General features: G+C 42.9%; 1 protein-coding gene across 1 annotated transcript in view; it reads right to left on the bottom strand.

Moving 5' to 3' along the window:
- The window catches only part of LOC121571872 (zinc finger protein 40-like), a 57,249-nt gene that overhangs the window by 4,187 nt on the left and 31,883 nt on the right, over nt 1-21,179 (bottom strand). Inside the window, 6 exon segments of the mRNA XM_041883639.2 lie at nt 64-149; nt 151-609; nt 2,217-2,315; nt 4,003-4,178; nt 4,273-4,409; nt 4,617-10,426. Of these exon segments, the coding sequence (XP_041739573.2) occupies nt 64-149; nt 151-609; nt 2,217-2,315; nt 4,003-4,178; nt 4,273-4,409; nt 4,617-10,426 (6,767 nt within the window).

Below are 21,179 nucleotides of genomic sequence, written 5' to 3'. Positions count from 1 at the left end.
AGAGGGATGGAGGGAGGGATGGAGAGAGAGAGGATGGGAGGAGAAGAACATGGTGGGTCTCACCTGGCCATGCTTGGAGCAGCCCTTGCCCGGTACGGGGGGACTAGGGGGCATGTCAAAGTCGGGGTAGTCGATGGACATCTGCCTGCACGGCGAGACAGGGCTCATCATGTGCACCGACTCTGTGTCTGAGGTGTGGGGGGGTGGGGAGTAGGGCAGGGGGGCCGGGGCTTGAGCACCCTCTGGAGATTGACATCTGCTTGACCAGGGAGACGGGGCTCAGCATGGGAACGGACTCTGTGTCTGAGGCGACGTGGGTGTGGTGGGTGTGGGAGTCGGAGGCGGGGAGTTGGGGGAGGGACAGGGGAGCTGGGTGGTGGTGGTGGATGGACATCTGAGCCAGGAGTGAGCTGGGAGGGAGCTCAGCCTGGAGAGAGGAGGGGATGTGCTGGGGGCTGGCCGAGACCGAGGGGTTGGTGGACAGGCCCGACTCAGCCTGGCTGTCCTCTTCTTCTTCTTCATTGTCATCGTCGTTGTCATCGTCAGCGCCCTCCGAGTCCTCTCCGTCTGAATCTGGGCGGTCTGCACTGCCCACCTGGCTACGGTCTCCTGGGGTAGAGAGGTAGAGGTTTAGTATCCGAGACAGCAGTGTCAATATGTACAGATATTATCCAACATTAACACAGTCACATGGGGGCTTTGGAAATCAGATATCTGGCACTGTTTCCATGTATCCCACTCCTAAAGTAAGAAAATCTGGCAATGAATAGCATTAAGATTGAGTACACAATGGGTGCATCCGAAAGGGCATAGGGCCCTGGTCAAAAGTAGTGCACTATATAGGGAATAGAGTGCCATTTGGGATGCAACCTAGCATTGAAGGAGGCAGAAGGAGAAAAACAAATATGCTCTTTTGCTGGGACCATAGAAAGCCTTTTATCCTCTCTCTCTCTCTCTCTCTCTCTTTTTCTAAAATTAGACGCAGCAATTTCCCCTCTAAACGCTGGCTGTGCATGCCGCCCACGTGCACTCCCAGTTAACTGGTAAAGAAGCTGCATTTAGAATGTCTAATTAGAACCCTACAGTTGCATCATGGCTATTGATTGGCATGGCTACACAACGCAGACAGGGAATTGACATTTCATAGCTGTGTGTAGTCATTATCAGGAACTAAAGGAAAGAGTGATTCTGTTGTTAGAATCCATAGGAGATTGGTGTAAACATAGGGAGAGAGAAGTGCTGTACACCCAATGATGATGACACATTGAGTTTCTGTTTGAGCATACATTTTTCTTTGTGTGTATTATCCAATTTCACATTCTGTCTCAAACCCACAGTATCTATTTGTTTAAATCAAAATGACAGGGAGACAATGAATGTAACAGCCACCTCTTAACCAAAAGCTGTTTTAAAAACCTTCCTAATCAAATTCACATTTTGTGTTATAAACACAGGCTTAAATCTGAATGTTAGTGCATCCCAGTTTAGCTAGCGGATCTGTGTTGATTAAGGGATCTGACACAAAGTGAAAAAAGCTAAAATATTACTACAAATGTCTAAATACAAAATACTTTCCTATACAATTGTTTTTAGCGGTTCACCATATTCTGCCCCCCTTTCACCCTGCATTGGTATCAGAAGTCTGATGGCACTATGGTGTGATAAGAGTGTCTGCTAAATGAACTAAATATAAATGTATATGTAAAAATTAACAATTGCAAAGCATTCTGAGTATTATTCTAATGAGCTCCGCCCCAAAACAAGGCCAATAATAATACGCAGAGTGCTTTGCAGTTCATTTTGGTATGTTCATTTTCACATTACATTTTGGTCATTTAGCAGACACTCTTATCCAGAGTGACTTATATTCAGTGCATTCAACTAAGGTAGATGAACAACAACATATCACAGTCATCGCAGGTAAAACGTTTCTGTAACCGTTACTGAGAATGTTGTTGCTCTTCGGGCCGGCTACTAGCAAATGTATTTCTTTATTTAAAAATGCAAAATATATTAAAGTATTTTGTAGTTTATTTTGATACATTGATATTTATGGTATTTTGTAATTGTATTTTGTAATTTTTGCCCATCCTTGCCTGTGTGTATTACAGACCTGTGGTGAATTCACTTTATAAATAGGCAGAACAACTATATAGTATGTCTTCCCAGCACATAGGGGCCATACGACAGTGAGTCAATGCTGAAATGTGAAGTACCTGAGTCCTCTGTATCCTGGTCCTCGAGGCCTGCAGACACCCCCATCTCCATGCACTTCTTACTGTGGGCCTTGGACTTCATGTGCTTGGTCAGATTCCCTGTAAGAAGAGATTTAAGTTTTAATGGAAACATCATTGCATAGCAGCAATATAAAATGAGATGCTCTTTACAAGTGGAGGACCATTCTGAAATAAAAACCAAAAATCACATCACAACCACAAAGATACAGGGCTTCTTTTCTTTTTTTTGAGAAAGAAGGCCTCAGGGTCGTTAAGGTGAGAGAAGCTTACACACCACAGGAGGAGCTTACGTAAGTCCGAGAACACTGTCTGTGCCCCAAATGACACCCTATTACCTACATAGTGCACTACTTTTTACTAGGGCCGATAGGGGTCTGGTCAAAAGTAGTGCACTACATAGGGAATAGGGTGCCATTTGAGATGCAGACACTGTCTCTAGGCAGGCTGCATCTAAAGGGTGAGTAATTGATAAAGAAATGTTTTTAAAGGAACGTGGGATGATGCGCTGACACAGAGTTCTGTTCTGCAGTGTCGTGTGGGCAGTCAGGTTCGAGAATGGTGAATCATCCTGCCTCTTTTAGAAGACAGAGAGAGAGAGACAAAGTCTTCAAAACCATAGAGGCTTCTAACAGGAAAAAGATTAGAGTAAACTCAGTTGTGAGCTATTGAAATTAAAAAGTGCCTTAAAAAGTAGAAACAAAGGAATTAAGTGCAATATCTGGCGGGCAATTAATGTCTGCCCACATATGGAATTTAAGATTTATTATCCTGTAATTTGATTGAACCTTGCGTTATTGGCCTCACAATGCATGTTTTCTTGCCCAATGAAATATGACCATATGACTGTTTTCAGTGCATATCTCTTATGACAGCAAAGCCTGACATAGCCAGCAGCTACTGCTAGGCATTATTTGTAACTCAGTATAGCTATTTGCTTATCTACAGGTCTGGGGTCAAATCAAATTGAAGGCAGTCAATTCAGGAAGTACATTTAAATAAAAAATGACTTCTCAATAAACTGAGGAGTAGAAGCTAATAATTTCAAATGTTATTCCATTTTTGAATTTTAAATTAAAATCACTTCCTGAATTGACTGCCTTCAATTTGAATTGATCCCAGCCCTGTAGATAAGCAAATAGCTATCATGAGTTACAAATAATGTTAACACTTTAAGATATATATTATATCTTATATTTACAAAAAGTTTATAAGTACTTTATGATAATTTGTTTTAAGATATTACTGATTTATAAATCTGTAATAAACAAGCTGTAACCCATTGGTAAATATATTGTAAACCAAAGGTATATAAGGAGTACCTTATATATTAAGATACACCTTAAGGTATACATTAAGGTATAATATTCCTAACATTTAAAAAGGGGTTTGATGATCAAATAAAAAGTAGATATCTTGAGTTACAAATAATGGTAACAGTTTACATTATGTTACACATTATAAATGGTTTATAAATAACACAAATTGTAAAACATATTAGTTTATAGATAGTTTAGAGTTATTATTATTATTAATTGTTATGATTATAATTTATTACATGCTTATAGATAATTTACAAAAAGCAATATCACATTGATTAATTGATTATAAACCAAACCATGCTACTGCTGCTGGTATAATGTAAAATATACATTACGGTATAATATAACTTATATTTATAAAGGGTTTATAAGTAGTTTACAGATATAACAGTTATTGATTAATTTCTTAGAAACCAAACCACGCTACTGCTGCCGTAAGCTCTGACCTTTAGTCTTGAAGGAGAAGTTGCAGTGGGTGCAGTGGTAGGGCCGGACGTCGGAGTGGGTGCGGATGTGTTTACGCAGCATGCTGGGCTTCTTGCAGCGGATACCACACTCCTCACAGATGTATTTACCACGACCACGCCCACGCACATACACATAGTCCTCGTTAGATTTGAATCTGCAGGGTTGACAAGAAGGTGAAAAACAATCAGTGCAATCGCTCAACATGACTGAATCCTTACAATAATTTATATTACGGTTAAGACACCTACCCTCCATCAAATATCTTGACTCTCCGTGGCTCTATTTTGGATAAGGAAGAATCCTTGTCTGACTCGCTGCTCACCTGACTCTCAGGTTGCACTTTGCTGTTATTCTCAGTTGTTACAGATTTCTGAGGCTTTAGGACCTATGGAGTAAGTTGATTTGAGAAGTTAGCTAAGTACAAGACAACAAAGATAATGTGATAACATGCCCTTCACAAATTCCTATCATGAAATGATGGATACATTTGATTGGATTAAGAGATTAAATTATGAAAAATTGAACACAGATAATTCTACAAATAAATGTGCAAAATGCAATTAACGTTTGACAAATATTGTTTGGTTCTTACATTAGGCATGACGTCTTTCAGCTTGCTTGAATAAGCCAAGATGTCGGATTTCATACTTGTCGTTATGGCCTCTGTGTAGTGTATTTTCTTGGAGTTCTGCTTGGAGTCAAAGAGAGACATCACCACTTTGGTGGGCAGGCCCAGTGGGTTGGGGTTGTTGGGGCTCACTGCCCAGGTGGAGTAGGCCGAGACCTTCTGGTCCGTCTGGGGAACATGCAGAGGCCTCCTCTTCATCAGGTAACACCAAGTGAAGGTGGTGGCAGTTTTCAGGCTGGGGAAAGACAGGCGGTGGCTGTCTCGTGTGTTGACGACAGATACAGATGAGGATAATTTCACCTGTCCATGAAAAGTCGAGGGCCTAATGGGAGACTTGGCGAGAGAGCATCTCTGTTCCTCACTCTTTTCTTGAGGCTTCAGGGAGGCGTTAGCTGGCACAGAGGAGGAGACCTGACTTCCTGGAGTGGTGTTTAATGTAGAGCATGGCTGTTCCTGGGGAACTACAGTAGATGATTCATCCTGTCCGGTGCTTTCAGGTGTCATAGTCTTGCAGTTCTTAGGAGTCTGTGCGTCCTTTTCCCCTACTGGCTTCTCGTGCTGCTGTGGAGGGGCCTCAGTTTCAATGGGACTGTCAACTGGTTCAGTGGTGCACACCTGCCGGACTAGCATCAGCTTCCGTTGCCTAGTTACCTCCGCCATCTTGGAGTTCAGGTAGTTGACTGACCTGCCATCAGTGAGGCATGCAGCACCATGTTCATCCTTTGCTCGCTTCTGATGTTTTTCCATGGCGATGTCCAAACTGTTGGCAGGGGAGAGCATTCTCTTGCTTGAGGCAATGGGCTCCTGTTGTGGGCAGAGGGTCACAGCTGCCATTTTCTGGGTGCAGTGTAAGGAGCCCAGGGAGGGAGATCTTTGAATTTTACCAATATGGTTCTGAGTATTGGAAACTAAACCATGTTTTACTTGAAGGCCAGCAGATGCTGGAGGCCTGTCCTTGTTCATTTCTGGTACAGTCTTTGTGTCAGTATCTACAATATACAGGTTACTGGCCACAGAGGGGGAAGGGTGCATCTGCTCATGGGTTATCAGTATCTGTGGCAACTGGGGAGCACCTGGTTGGTTTTGAGAAGGTGGGTTGTTTTGTAGGCCTAGAGGCAATACTATTGATTGTGTCTTATTCCTTACAATCTGAAAACACGGTTGTGCCACATAAACATTGTGGAGAACATCTGAAGACTTTGAAATACTTTGCATCTGGTTGGCAATAGGTATTGTTAAGACTGGCAAGGTTGTCTGAGTACCCTGTGTGCTAGAGAAAGAGTATGTTTGGCTTGGTCTCAGAGCAGGACACTGCAGTTGGTATTTGGGCACAAAGCTTTTCTTGTCTTGAGAGTCAGCAGATTTGTACTGAGCATCTCCTTGGCCGACCACGACATGAACCACAGATTTCTGTAGATTTTGGCATGTCTGAACCCTCGACGTTAGGTGCCAAGGGTGTGGAAGGCCATGAACTTGAGGCAGTTGACTTTGGCTGCCCAAGTTAATGCTTTGCACCATTTTTTCATTCTTCTGCGGGAGAGTTTCTCCAGAATGCACAATAAAGGGTTGGGCAAGGGGAGGCTTGTCGGCAGTCTGTTGCATCTGTTGAGGCCTCTGCTGAGATGTAGAGAATACAGTGGGGAGTCTCTGGAGAGGTATGGCATGCCTCCCGACATGTTGCTGACTCTCCGGCCCAATCTTTAAAGACATCTGGCGAACCAAGGGCCCCCTTCGCCTTTCAATGAGAGGTACCTGTACAGACGGGGAGGCTTGAGCACACTTTGGCAGTTCCATTGGTGACATTGACCTGTTGGGTGGCATAGACCTGCTGGGAGACACACTGCCACAGTCGAAGGACTTGCTGCGATAGTCGCACAAGATCTCCACAGAGGGTTGAGTGCAACTGATCTGTTCTGAGGCAGCACGTCTCATCATGCCAGGGACCCCCAGGGTGTTCAAGGCTTTTGGTAGCCCTTGAGGCTCAGATATTTTGTTGACAAATTCTCCTCTGGAGGGGCTCTCTGATCTGGATGACTCATCCCGGTCGAAGGAGGCTGAGATACTGGAGCATCTTGAGAGGCTACTGTCCCTGCTGAGGCTACGAGACAGTGAGGACTCAAAGCTGGATTCTCCAGAGGAGTGCTCCATCTGAGCCAGACGAATTCTCTTTTTCTTGGGTGGAAGCTTTTCTGTTGGTAGCTTGGACAGGCTCTCGCTCCTCTGGGGCCAGTTGAATGTATCTGCAGCCTTTTCCCCTTGCTCAGTGCTCTGACCGTCATGCTCCCGATCAGGTTCCTCTGTGACCAGGATTTCAGGAATGTTGTTTTGGCGAACCAGACGAGACTGCTGGACAGCAGCACAGCTCTCAGCCACTGCTGCTAATGTACTGTCGACACGGTTTTCCATCCCTTGTTTCCCCTGGTCGGCACATTTAGGTATGGACATCTTTTCATGGTAGCTCTCTAATGAAAGATTGACAGTAGCATCGGCCTTAGTTTTTCCTGTGCTATGGCCATCTTTGTCCATGAAATCAACAGGAGAGGCCCTGTCAATAGATTCAGAGGTCTCAAAGGAATTGGGCCTGCTTAAAGAGTTGGTGTGTCTAATAACTGATGTACCGCTGCCTTGCCTCTGTAGGTCACCTCTCACTTTACCAGAGGTGTTAACCTGGGTTTCTCTGATCGGTGACAGTCTTGATTCTGCTGCATCTGTACCTCTTGCTACTAGCTGAATTTGAGGTTTTTGCGGTGGGTTGCTTTTAGGCTGTAGATCAACCATGATAGAGTGCTGAGAAAATGGCCGACCTGAACTGGCTGTTGATAGTTGGCAAGAATCAAAACTGACAGAGCATGGGGGATTGGTGTCAGTTGGTGATTGGTCATCATCGTCACCAACACTCTTCATTTTCCTTCTTTTTCTAAATGATTGCTGTTGGTCCATTATGCCTGAAATACCTGTTCTGGGGACTAATGGCTGCTGCATACCATGTTGAAAAACATCCTGCTCAGTCTCTCTGACAGATACCGGCTTGTTTTTCGGACCATGAAGCTCTGAACAATAGAATTTCTTGTGATTTTCAAAGTTTTCTAGTTTTCGGTAACGATTGCGACAGGTCTCACATTCATACATTGTGCCTTTGCTCTGCTGAGGCTTTCGGTTTCGGTCTTGTGCATGCTCAAAAGACCTGCTTCTTTGCATTAACTCAGTGGAGATGCTAGACCCATGGTAACCTTCATCCATGGAACGGATTGAAGTAAGGCCCTCACTTGTGGAGAAATCCTCCACTGCTACTTGTCGTACAAGAGTACGAGAATGTATTGCTGGATTTGGGGTAGAGGGGGCAGATGAAAACACATCATCGTTTAAGGAACTCATTTTGTCATCAAAAGACTGGCAGATCCGTAGTGGGTGGGGTTGCTGGGAAATATTTGGTGGGAGACCCGAGTGCCCTGGAGTTGTGGGCATAGAATTACTTCTTGTTATTGGTAAACAGTCCATTGGTGTATACTGATTGGGTACAGATAGAAGAAATACTGGCTTAGATTTTTCTGTGGGGGTGAAGGGGGACTTGGGTATGTCTGAGCTGGAACTTGACCTTCTCGCCACTGGTTTAAGGTCAAACTGAAAAGAGTCTTTAAATATATACGATTTGGGGGAGTCTATGCTACCTCTCCTGGAAAGAGAAGTCCTTCTTGGTTTGACACTGTCCAGCTGTTTGTCGTCAACCACTGCCTCATTGTCTGATATTAACTTTGAGATTCGTTCCTCGAGAGAGAGTGCTTTTGTTTCTAACGGCGGGCGCATTTGTCCTTGCACAACACATAGCTTCTCCACGGAAGCCACATGCATGGCAGTGGCAACCACTGCAGGGAGATTAGGAAGTGCATTTTTGGTGACATCCATGTCTGTTGGTGGGGTTATTTTGACAAAGGGACTTGGGGGACTCATGGCCTGGTCTGCACTTTCAGAACGTGAGAAGTACCCAGAGTCTGTGCTGCCTAAACTGCGGGGACTAAGCAGACACTTGCCCTGCTGCTGCTGAGAAAAGTCTGTGGCTTGCTGCCTCTGAAGCTGACCATGTCCGCCTCCTGGTGGAGTCCTACACAGCTGATCCTCGTCCTCACTTCCTGCATCCTGTAGGGGGCTTGTGCAATCCACCTCTTTCAAGGACGACAGGACGGTGATGCTGGATCTGAGATGTGCCGTTTGGAAGTCCCTTTGCCGCTGGGCAGTAGCCTGGTCAGGGCTGGAGTCTGTGACTCTTGGACTGTCCGCCCGCTGAGGGGAGACATTGACAGGGTAGACAACCACTTTTGGGAGGCCAGCTGTCCCTTTGGACTCATAGCCCCTCTGACTCAGGGGGAAAACAGCTGATGGGTCCCCTGCATCCCCATGATTGCCTTGTGTTGTGCTGCTCTCAGAGAACGCCGCAACACTGCTTTGTGACGAGTCAGGGTCCAGGTCTGCTGTGCTACTTTCCTCATCGCTGTCCCCACTTTCCTCCACATCTGAATGTGTTCCGAGTGCTTTGTCAGAATCAACGGAGAGGGACCCACTTCCAGAGTCGGAACGCGCCACAAGCCCCAGTTTTATTGTGTGAGCATGGGATTTCTTATGCTTGTACAAATTGCTCTTGGTCTTGAACGAGAAGCCACAAGTAACACATGGGTAGGGCCGCTCTCCTGTGTGAGACCTGATGTGCTTGAGTAACACACTGGGCTTTGCACATGCCCGACTGCAGTATTCACACACATACTTCCCCTGCTTCTTAGGCTTCTGGTCCTTTGCTGAGATGCTACACATCTGTTCAAGCCCAAAGTTCACAACCGTGGCCATCTGGACTGGGTTGGAACCAGGTGTAACAGGGACTTGATTGGTGCTAGGGACACTAGCAGATAGGGACTGGCATGTGTGCACCACCGGTGGCTGGCTCTGGGGCAAGGAATTGGAGCCTGAGGGAACAGGTGCATGAGTTAGGGTATCGGAGGAGCCAGTACTGAAGATCATCTGCAAGCCAGGCTTTTCCCCACAGTTGCTGAAATGCTGTGTAGCATGCTGCAAAGTCTGCAAGGGAACAGCCTGGGTAGAGGACTCTATTGTGTAGTTCTCTTGTTTATTTACAAAGTAATTCTGCATATGTACAGGCTGAGTTTGGAGTCCAAAATGTATAGCTGGCATAGCATTTACTTCACTAATAGACTGAGCAGAAAGAGTTCGGCCAGGTTTTTCAACGGCTGTGACTGGAAAGGAGTTTTTTTTTTCTGCCAAGGAGCTGAAGTCCGGTTCCATAGCCTTGAGCAAGACCTCAAGGGGAGCGCTAGCTTGGTAAGGAGAGTCACCTTCACAGCTCTTTTCGCCACTCTTACTGTCCTTGAGCTGCTGAGACTCCCCAACACCAGAGACAGACTCCTCTTTACCACTGATGGGATCGAGAGACTGTGGCTTTGAGAAGGACGCCTCGCTCTGCTTTAGCCTATCATTGTCAATGGAGGATGTCACTCCCTCAGAGGATTCAGCAACAGGCTGGACATACTCCGTATCTTGGTTCTGGCTTGGTGAGCTGGCTGGGTTTTGAGAAGGGCTGTTGGGGTAGGAGCAAGAGGGTGCGGCTTCCTTGGACGAGGCTGCTTGGAGTGTTGCCACGGAGGTCTTGGACTGCAAGGGCTTCTTCACAGGAGATTTGGGTATTTTCTTCAGCTGGTTTTCTGCCACAACCTTTTTCCTCTTCAGTGCCTTTATGTTATCTGCACTTCTACGACCGCCCTCATGAATCCCTGTAAAGCAAACAAAAGAGAAATTAGCATGGGCAGCAGGTAGTTTAGTGGTTAAGAGCGTTGTGCCAGTAACCGAAAGGTCGCTGGTTCTAATCCCCGAGCCGACTAGGTGAAAAATCTGTCGATGTGCCCTTGAGCAAGGCACTTTACCCTAATTGCTCTGGATAAGAGTGTCTGCTAAATGTCAAATGTTAATAATAAGCCATTTAGCAGACATTTTTATCCAAAGCTACTTAGTCATGCGTGCATTCATTTTACGTATGGGTGGCCCTAGCAGGAATCGAACCCCTGACCCTTTGCATTGCAAGCGCCATGCTCTACCGACTGAGCTACAGTTTATAGTTGATGCAAAATAAAAATATTCCGATATGCTATGAGGATCTTCACTGAGAACAATAGATTTGATTCACTACATGGAGAGTCACCAACCAGATAAAAATATAGTTAGGCCTGTGTTAGAAGAAACCACCCTGCGAACTGTGCTACCAAAGCATCCGTTTGTTGATCAATTGGAAGTGAAGTTTGTTATGCAACACTCCCCAATGCACGAATTCCTCTCACATTTTTCAGACAGTTTCATCCAAACAATTCTGTTCGCAGACATATTCCTAGTTAATTTTTATCTTGCACAAAATATTCAGAGCATGAATCAATTAGGGTATTTCACAAAATAAAACAAATCATCATCACCAGTTGCATTAACCATCTGTCTTTCTACCAAATATAAATGGCTGTACTCTTCTTGTGCATCAAGGTTTTTAACGCAACAGCAAATAACTTGTCTATGTTGGACGTTTGATCTGTAAAACCTCCATCCTCAACAACAACACTAGCCAACCTTTAACGCTCACTGCCCTTTGTCTCCGACAGCTCGTTCTCACAGATTCTTGTTTTGGGCTCTGGAAGTTCTCCTCAGCCGCGCTAGCTGTGTGTCTGAAGCCACTGAGGCCCACGCATCATTACAGTATGTATAAAACCCACCCTCTCCGTCGCTCTCTTCCTCATTCCCACTCCGTTTCAAACCATTCCTTAAAATGTTCCCTTTCATAATGATGATGTGGATTTGTTGAGGATAGATTAATAAAAAGCTAACTGTTCTCTATAAATGTGTACCTTAATGCAATGTTATTGTAAATACATTGCATATGCATACATTAAATATGTAGTGCAAACGTGACAAGTAATGAAGTCAATCCCTAATTGCACTTAATCCTAGAGAGAACCAGTGCTAATTATTATTGTGCCAGATAATTACATAACACAAAATACAGTAACGGGAAAAAACTGGTGTATTTCATTACTACATTACCACACAATTCAGTGAAATTGCAGCATTTATCCTGTGGGTGTCCTGTCAGTCAGTTACCCAACCAAATAAAGCTTCTACTGTTTAAACCAGATACACCAGAGGGCTGTCCCATAACTCCGAAATCTGGCCTTGAAAGAGATGTTTAAATTTCAACATAATTGCACATTTAACATGCTGGTAGAAATTAGGTAAAACAGATGTAAGTTTCCCTGCATTAAAGTCCCCGGCCACTAGGAGCACCGCCTCTGGATGAGCGTTTTCCTGTTTGCTTATGGCCTTATACAGCTCATTGAGTGCGGTCTTAGTGCCAGCATCGGTTTGTGGTGGTAAATAGACAACAACGAAAAATATAGATGAAAACTCTCTTGGTAAATAGTGTGGTCTACAGCTTATCATGAGATACTCTACCTCAGGCGAGCAAAACCTTGAGACTTCCTTAATATTAGATTTTGCACATCAGCTGTTGTTTACAAATAGACACATACCGCCACCCCTTGTCTTACTGGAGGCGGCTGTTCTATCTTGCCGATACAGCGTAAACCCCGCCAGCTGTATGTTATCCACGTCGTTGTTCAGCCACGACTCGGTGAAACATAAGATATTACAGTATTTAATGTTCTGTTGGTAGGATATTTGTGATCCTAGCTCATCAATTTTGTTATCCAATGTTTGTACGTTGGCTAATAGGACTGATGGAAGAGGCAGATTACCCACTCGCCGATTACCCACTCCTTAAAAGGCACCCCGACCTACGTCCCCGATATCTCCATCTCTTTCTCCTGCGAAAGACAGGGATTTGGGCCTTGTCGTGTGTCTGAAGGTGAGTAATCGCTGTCCTGATATCCAGAAGCTATTTTCGGTCGTAAGAGACTGTGGCAGAAACATTACGCACAAAATAAGTTCGAAATAAAGCATAAAAACACACAATAGCACAATTGGTGAGGAGCCCGTAAAACAGCAGCCATCTCCTCCTGTCATCATAACGAATTTAGCCGCTGTTAGCTTAGCTGACACATCTTTTTTCTAAACAAAATTACATTTCTATCTTGTGCTCACCAGAGATGTAGTACATTGTAAACAAGTCTAGCTGTTAGGTCACTAACTTACGGAGAAAAAAAATGTTCAGCACAACCTGTTATTTAGACTGGTTTATGGAATGAGTTTGGCTGTGGATGTGTTCCATGTGATGCTTGGACGATGAAGTTCACATTTATCTTTTACAAAGGTGAAATTGAGGAATAAATTTGTGAAGACCTTTATTTCCCATCAGTACAAAACATTGTTTATATGCTTTTCAGACAACAATGTTGTTTAGACGCGTTTGTTGCATCATACGTTCTGTTGCTACTGTTCCAATCACATATTTGTGATCGTACGCTGCAGGGACCACTCAACAATGATCACAAATATGTGATTGTATGCATCAAAAGGGTAAAGAGAGTGTGGTTTTAGAGGCCCATTACATAAGGTTAGCTTTACCCTGTGTGCATCCCAAATGGCACCCTGTTCCCTATATATTACATAACTTTTGACCAGGGCCTATAGGCCTGTCATGATTTCCTGGCTTTTAAAAAAAAATTCCCCATTACCCATAAGATGATGTCAGGATTCCTATTAGTCCCTGATATAGATAGATATTGGTCCTACGGTGCCTTCAGAAAGTATTCATACCTCTTGACTTACTCCACATTGTGTTGTGTTACTGCCTGAATTCAAAATTGATTAAATATATTTTATTCTCACAAATCTACACACAATACCACATAATGAAACATGTTTCTACTGAATTTATAGAAAATTAAATACAGAAATATCAGATTTACATAAGTATTCACACTCCTGAGTGAATACTTTTTAGAAGCACCTTTGGCAGCGATTCCAGCAGTGAGTCTTTCTGGGTAAGTTTCTAAGAGCTTTCCACACCTGGATTGTGCAAAAGTTGCCCATTATTCTTTTCAAAATCCTTCAAGCTCTGTCAAATTGGTTGTTGATCATTACTAGACAACCATTTCCAGGTGTTGTCATAGATTTTCAAGTAAATTTAAGTCAAAACTGTAATTCGGCTACTCAGGAACATTCACTGTCTTCTTGGTAAGCAACTCCAGTGTAGATTTGGCCTTGTGTTTTAGGTTATTGTCCTGCTGAAAGGTGGATACTTCGCCCAGTGTCTGATGGAAAGCAGACCGAACAAGGTTTTCCTCTAGGATTTTGCCTAACTCCATTCCATTAATTTTTTATCCTGAAAAACTCCCCAGTCCTTAACGATTACAAGCATACCCATAACATGATGCAGCCACCACTATGCTTGAAAATATGGAGAGTGGTACTCAGTAATGTGCTGTATTGTATTCAGTTCATTTCTTTGCCAAACTTTTTGCAGTATTACTTTAGTGCCTTGTTGCAAACAGGATGCATGTTTTGGAATATTTTTATTATGTACCGTATTTTCCGCACTATAAGGTGCACCGGAGTATAAGCCGCAGCAGCTAAATTGAATGATATTGAATGATGTGTACATATATAAGCCGCACTGGACTATAAGCCGCACTGGACTATAAGCCGTAGGTGTTTTAATGTTTAATTACCATATGTAAGGGTTCGTGCACAGAGGGGATTGTCGGGAAAGAGACAAACTGTCTCGCTCTCGTAATGTCTGTCTGTCTTGCTCTCGTTCTGTCTCTCGTACCACTCTCGGTTCCACTTTTACTTTTGCGCGCTACCTTTCTCACTCTTTTCCGGCCTCCAGCTTTTCCTGCTGGAGCCCGCCGCTTAAAGGTGGGGGGCGCGGACCGGTCATAGAGCCCATAGAGTTAAAGTTGGTGGACTGTAACCTGTAAAATCCATAGATTTAGGAGGTCTTCTAGTGGCCGTTAGCTGTAAAAATCCATAGATTAGCCGCACCGTTATATACGCCGCAGGGTCGAAAAATTACGGTACATGCTTCCTTCTTTTCACTCTGTCAATTTGGTTAGTATTGTGGAGTAACTACAATGTTGTTGATCCATCCTCAGTTTTCTCCTATCACAGCAATTAAACTCTGTAACTGTTTTAAAGTCACCATTGGCCTCATGGTAAAATCCATGAGTGGTTTCCTTCCTCTCCGGCAACTGAGTTAGGAAGTACTCCTGTATCTTTGTAGTGACGGGGTGTATTGATACACCATCCAAAGTGTAATTAATAACTTCCCCATGCTCAAAGGATATTCAATGTCTGCTTTTTTATTTTTACCCATCTAGCAATAGGTGCCCTTCTTTGCGAGGCATTGAAAAATGTCCCTGGTCTTTGTGGTTAAATCTGTGTTTGAAATTCACTGCTCGACTGAAGGACCTGTACAGAGATGAGGTAGTCACTCAAAAATCATGTTAAACACTATTATTGCACACAAAGTGAGTCCATGCAACTTATGTGACTTGTTAAGCAAATGTTTACTCCTGAATGTACCATAACAAAAGGGTTGAATACTTATTGACTCAAGACATTTCAGCTTTATTTGTTATTACTTTGTAAACATTTCGAAAAACATAATTCTACTTTGACATTATGGGGTACTGTGTGTAGGCCAGTGACACAAAACCTCAAGTTAATCAATTTTAAATTCAGGCCGTAACACAACATGTGGAAAAAGTCAAGGGGTGTGAATACTTTCTAAAAAGACACTAAGTAACGCTTGGTGGTCTTATAAATGAATAAGTATACATTCAAAACTTTGAACTTTTCAATTTAAATTATTACACAAAATTATTGCTACCAATAGAATGTTATTTATATGGGGGATACAATCTTCCCAGCTCTGCAGATTTTGCTGCGAAGAGACAGAATCATTAGATCATTTGTTTTTGGTACTGTCCATTTGTAGCATGTTTTTGGTCACAGGTAAAGGAATGGCTGAAGGATTGCAATATTTACCTGGAGCTAACCCTGCAGATAGCACTACTGGGTGATCTGAAAAAAGTCATAGTTAATCAATCGATCAATAATATAATAATACTTTTAGCAAAAAAAATTATTTTCAATTTACAATCTGTAGAAACAATGTACAGTTGAAAAATATATGGCAAATAGAAATCCAATATGGATGGTGTTAAGAGATAGATGGGAGGTGTTGAATGGAGCTGAAGGATGGGACTAATAACAACTGACAACAACTAATAACAACAAGATAACTAATGTAAAGCATACTGTGTCCATAATAAGTATATAGGTTATAGGTTGAGAGCTTTTGTGAAAGAGCACAGTTAGAAAGATATGGCATATAGAAGCAAACCGGATGGACATCATGAAAATGATCGGAGAGGTTGAGGGTAGAGGAAGTTCAGGAGTAAAAACAAACAAAATAGAATTATTGTAAAATTGACTGTGTCCATAAAATGTATATAGTATGTATAAGCTGGAAGTAGAGGCCTAAGCGTTGTTGTTCACTAGTTTACTCCAATTAGGGAAGGAGTGGTGGGGTTGGAAAGTATTAAAGGGAAATATATTTTTTTAAAGGATATGTATATATATATATAGTTTTAGATTCCGTCTCTCACAGTTGAAGTGTACCTATGATAAAAATTACAGACCTCTACATGCTTTGTAAGTAGGAAAACCTGCAAAATCGGCAGTGTATCAAATACATGTTCTCCCCACTGTATATGTATATACAGCTGCGGAAATAATTAAGAGACCACTGCAAAATTATCAGTTTCTCTGGTTTTACTATTTATAGGTATGTGTTTGGGTAAAAATAACATTTTTGTTTTATTCTATAAACTACTGACAATATTTCTCCCAAATTCCAAATAAAAATATTGTCATTTAGAGCATTTATTTGCAGAAAATAACTAAAAAGATGCAGTGTTGTCAGACCTCGAATAATGCAAATAAAATAAGTTAATGTTCATTTTTAAACAACACAATAGTAATGTTTTAACTTAGGAAGAGTTCAGAAATCAATATTTGGTGGAATAACCCTGATTTTCAATCACAGCTTTCATGCGTCTTGGCATGCACTCCACCAGTCTTTCACATTGATGTTGGGTGACTTTATGCTACTCCTGGCGCAAAATTTCAAGCAGCTCGGCTTTGTTTGATGGCTTGTGACCATCCATCTTCCTCTTGATCACATTCCAGAAGTTTTCAATGGGGTTCAGGTCTGGAGATTGGGCTGGCCATGACAGGGTCTTGATCTGGTGGTCCTCCATCCACACCTTGATTGACCTGGCTGTGTGGCATGGCGCATTGTCCTGCTGGAAAAAACAATCCTCAGAGTTGGGGAACAATGTCAGAGCAAAAGGAAGCAAGTTTTCTTCCAGGACAACCTTGTACGTGGCTTGATTCATGCATCCTTCATAAATACACATCTGCCCGATTCCAGCCTTGCTGAAGCACCCCCAGATCATCACTGATCCTCCACCAGATTTCACAGTGGGTGCGAGACACTGTGGCTTGTAGGCCTCTCCAGGTCTCCGTCTAACCATTAGACGACCAGGTGTTGGGCAAAGCTGAAAATTGGACTCATCAGAGAAGATGACCTTACTCCAGTCCTCTACGGTCCAATCCTTATGGTATTTTGCAAACCTCAGCCTGGCTCTTCTTTGCTTCTCATTGATGAAGGGCTTTTTTCTAGCTTTGCACGACTTCAGCCGTGCCCCTAGGAGCCTGTTTCGAACCGTCCTCGCCGTGCACTTCACCCCAGCTGCCGTTTGCCTTTCTTTTTGTAGGTCACTTGATCCTGTTGAGTGACATTCGAATGAGTTGGCGGTCATCCCGGTCAGTAGAGAGTTGTTTTCGCCCTCTGCCTGTCTGTAGCTTTGTTGTCCCCAATGTCTGCTGCTTGACCTTGTTCTTATGAACCACCGTCTTTGACATTTTAAGGATGGAAGCAACCTGACGCTCACTGTATCCCTCTGCCAGTAAAGCCAGAATTGAACCCTTCTTTTCCTCACTCAAAACTTTCCTTTTCAACTCTTTTGGCATGGTCAATAGTTATTTTTTGATTAATATTACTTTTGAGGAACTTTTAGCACTGTTTTTGCCATCCAGCTGGTCCTATTGCAAGAGGATAGTGATGACCACAGCAGTGGTTTTTATACTTTTCCTCGTTAAATAAGATTTGGTTCATGTGATCACCTAATCAGTACCTAATTCAGTAGAATGAGGTGTGCCTGTGTTGGAATTCAACAGACACTGGAATGGAATGGATGTCATACATGTAGAGATGCTGATTTTAGAAACATTTGCAGAGGTCTCTTAATTTTTTCCACAGCTGTATATATATATATTTATTTATTTGCGAGAGAAAAAAACATATGGGGGATTGGAAGTGATGCAGACAATTACATTGATGGAAGTTACAATCTATCTGCAATATTAAATATATAAATCAATGATTTCTATTTTGGATTACATAGTACATTGCATGGAATGGCCATGAGTTAGAATGCAAGGGGGAAAAATGACTGAAAGGCATGGAAAATGAGTGGCCATTCAGAAATTGAAAAAGTTGTGTCATGGTGTCCTAGTAGCACCTATTGCTAATGCCTTTCCAGGGGGATTAACCTGTGATTGACAGGCCTGGTGACATCACCAGCGGTGTATTTGGAGAGGGGATTTAGACATTCTATATATTGTTAGTTCCGAATCCTCTCGCTTCATCACATAACCCCACCCAACCTCATTCAGAAGGATACTGAGGCTACATCTCAAATGGCACCCTATTCCCTATTTAGTGCACTACTTTTGGGCCCTGGTCGAAAGTACTGCACTATAAAGGGAAAAGAGTGCCATTTGGGATGCATCCTATGTAGGGACTGCTCAGAGAGCAGAGGGATCTAATGGGATAGAGGAAATACCGGAACCCTCCTGGTGTATTAATCTCCTTGGCATACTAACACTAATCTTCCTAGCTAAGGAACATAGCCTTACAGCGTTCAAGGAGCCTTACAGTTTCAGGAGTAAATATTTAGTCTATGGTTGCGTCCCTATTCTCTATACCAGTGGCTCCCAACCTTTTTTTAACCGTGGCACACATTGATGGGATAAATATTCTGCACCTAAAACTTCCCCCAAATGTCCCTATGAATTTATTTAGTGGTGATGACCTCCCTCTCACCTGGTACATACTACAAATCATCTATACAGATGTAACCATTTGTGCCATTCAATGTATTATCTGAGTGATATTCTTTCTAGCGGGACTGGTGCTCCCAAATCAAAATGTCACATTCATTCCACAGGTTACGTTTATAAGTGAGTGTTACATTTTAAAAATCTAGATTAGGAAAAGTTCTGCGGCACACCGCTTGAAAACTACTGCCCTATATAGTGCACTGGCCCATAGGACCATCTGACCAGAGAGGAATCCTACGAATGGCAACGAATCCTTCAGAACTAACCTGCTCCAGGGCAGGTTAACTCAGGAATAACTCAATTTCAAATCAAATCAAATTGTATTTATTACATGCGCTGAATATAACATGTGTAGACTTACAGTGAAATGCTTACGAGCCCTTAACCAACAATGCAGCTTAAAAAAAATAATACAAAATTGCTAAATAAACTAAAGGAAAAATAGTAACACAATAAAATAACAATAACGAGGATATAAACAAGGGGTACCGATACCGAGTCAATGTGCAGGGATACGAGGTAGTAGAGGTAATATGTATATGTAGGTAGGGGTAAAGTGACTATGCATAGGTAATAAACAGAGAGTAGCAGCAGAGTATGTGAAGAGTGTGAAGGAATGTGTGTGTGGTTAGAGTCCAGTGAGTGTACATCGAGCCTGTGCAAGAGATTATAATAAAAAAGTATATAATAAATAATAATAAAATAAGGGGGTCAATGCAAATAGTCCGGGTAGCCATTTGATTAACTGTTCAGCAGTCTTATGGCTTGGGGGTAGAAGCTGTTAAGGAGCGTTTTGGTCCCAGACTTGGCGCTCAGATACCGCTTGCCGGGCCATAGCAGAGAGAAAAGTTTATGACTACGGTGGCTGGAGTCTTTGACCATTTTTAGTGCCTTCCTTTGCCACTGCCTGGTATAGAGGTCCTGGATGGCAGGTAGCTCGGCCCCAGTGATGTACTGGGCCGTACGGACTACCCTCTGTAGCACCTTGAGGTCGGATGCAGAGCATTTGCCATACCAAGCGGTGATGCAACCAGTCAGTATGCTCTCGATGGTGCAGCTGTAGAACTTTTTGAGGATCTGAGCTCCCATGCCAAGTCTTTTCAGCCTCCTGGGGGGGAATAGGCATTGTCGTGCCCTCTTCACGACTGTGTTGGTGTGTTTGGACCATTTATGTCTGAGCCACGAGTTGAGGGCCAATGAAATCAAATACCCTCCCTGTTGCAAAGATTGTGTCATCATCCCCTTCATTTGACTGAATAAATATTTTACTAATCAAATGTTTGTTTCTGTGTAAAGAAATGGTCATGTTAAAACACATATCACATTACACGTTTAGTAATGACAGCATTTGCTTTCCAAACTGCATGTTTTTAGCGCGATTGTATTTAGAAATTTGCTAAAGGCAAACTGACAGCTGCAAACCAACCATAGACATGGAGCGCATTCGGAAAGTATTCAGACCCCTTGCCTTTTTCCACATTTTGTTACGTTATGTTCTAAAATGGATTAAAACGTTTTTTGTTTTTTCCCCTCATCAATCTACACGCAATACCCCATAATGACAAAGCAAAAACAGGTTTTTAGACATTTTTGAACATTTATAAAAAATAAGAAACTGATATTACATTTAAATAAGTATTCAGACCCTTTACTCTGTACTTTGTTGAAGCACCTTTGGCAGCAATTACAGACTCAAGTCTTCTTGGGTATGACGCTACAAGCTTGGCTGTCACGATCGTCGGATATAGAGGACCAAGGCGCAGCGTGGAAGGTGAACATACTTATTTATTAAATGATACACGAACAAAACAACAAATCGATACGTGACGTCCACAGGTGCAAAACACAAACCAACACGGAACAAGATCCCACAAACACTGTGGGAAAACCACCTGACTAAATATGGTTCCCAATCAGAGACAACCAGCAACAGCTGATACTCGTTGCCTCTGATTGAGAACCACTCTGGCCAACATAGATATACAAAACTAGACTAGACACAACGAGCACAAAACATAAACTCTACACACCCTGGCTCAACTTAAAAGAGTCCCTAGAGCCAGGGCGTGACATTGGCACACCTGTATTTGGGGAGTTTCTCCCATTCTTCTCTGCAGATCCTCTCAAGCTCTGTCAGGTTGGATGGGGAGCGTCGCTGCACAGCTACTTTCATGTCTCTTCAGAGATGTTCGATCGGGTTCAAGTCCAGGCTCTGGCTGGGCCACTCAAGGACGTTCAGAGACTTGTCCCGAAGCCACTCCTGCATGGTCTTGGCTGTGTGTTTAGGGTTGTTGTCCTGTTTGAAGGTGAACCTTTGCCCCAGTGTGAGGTTCT

The sequence above is a fragment of the Coregonus clupeaformis genome, chromosome 8, assembly GCF_020615455.1.
Source record: "Coregonus clupeaformis isolate EN_2021a chromosome 8, ASM2061545v1, whole genome shotgun sequence".
NCBI classification, from domain to species: domain Eukaryota; kingdom Metazoa; phylum Chordata; class Actinopteri; order Salmoniformes; family Salmonidae; genus Coregonus; species Coregonus clupeaformis.
Note: the sequence above shows the minus strand (reverse complement) of the source record. Positions and strands in the feature narration are given on the sequence as shown.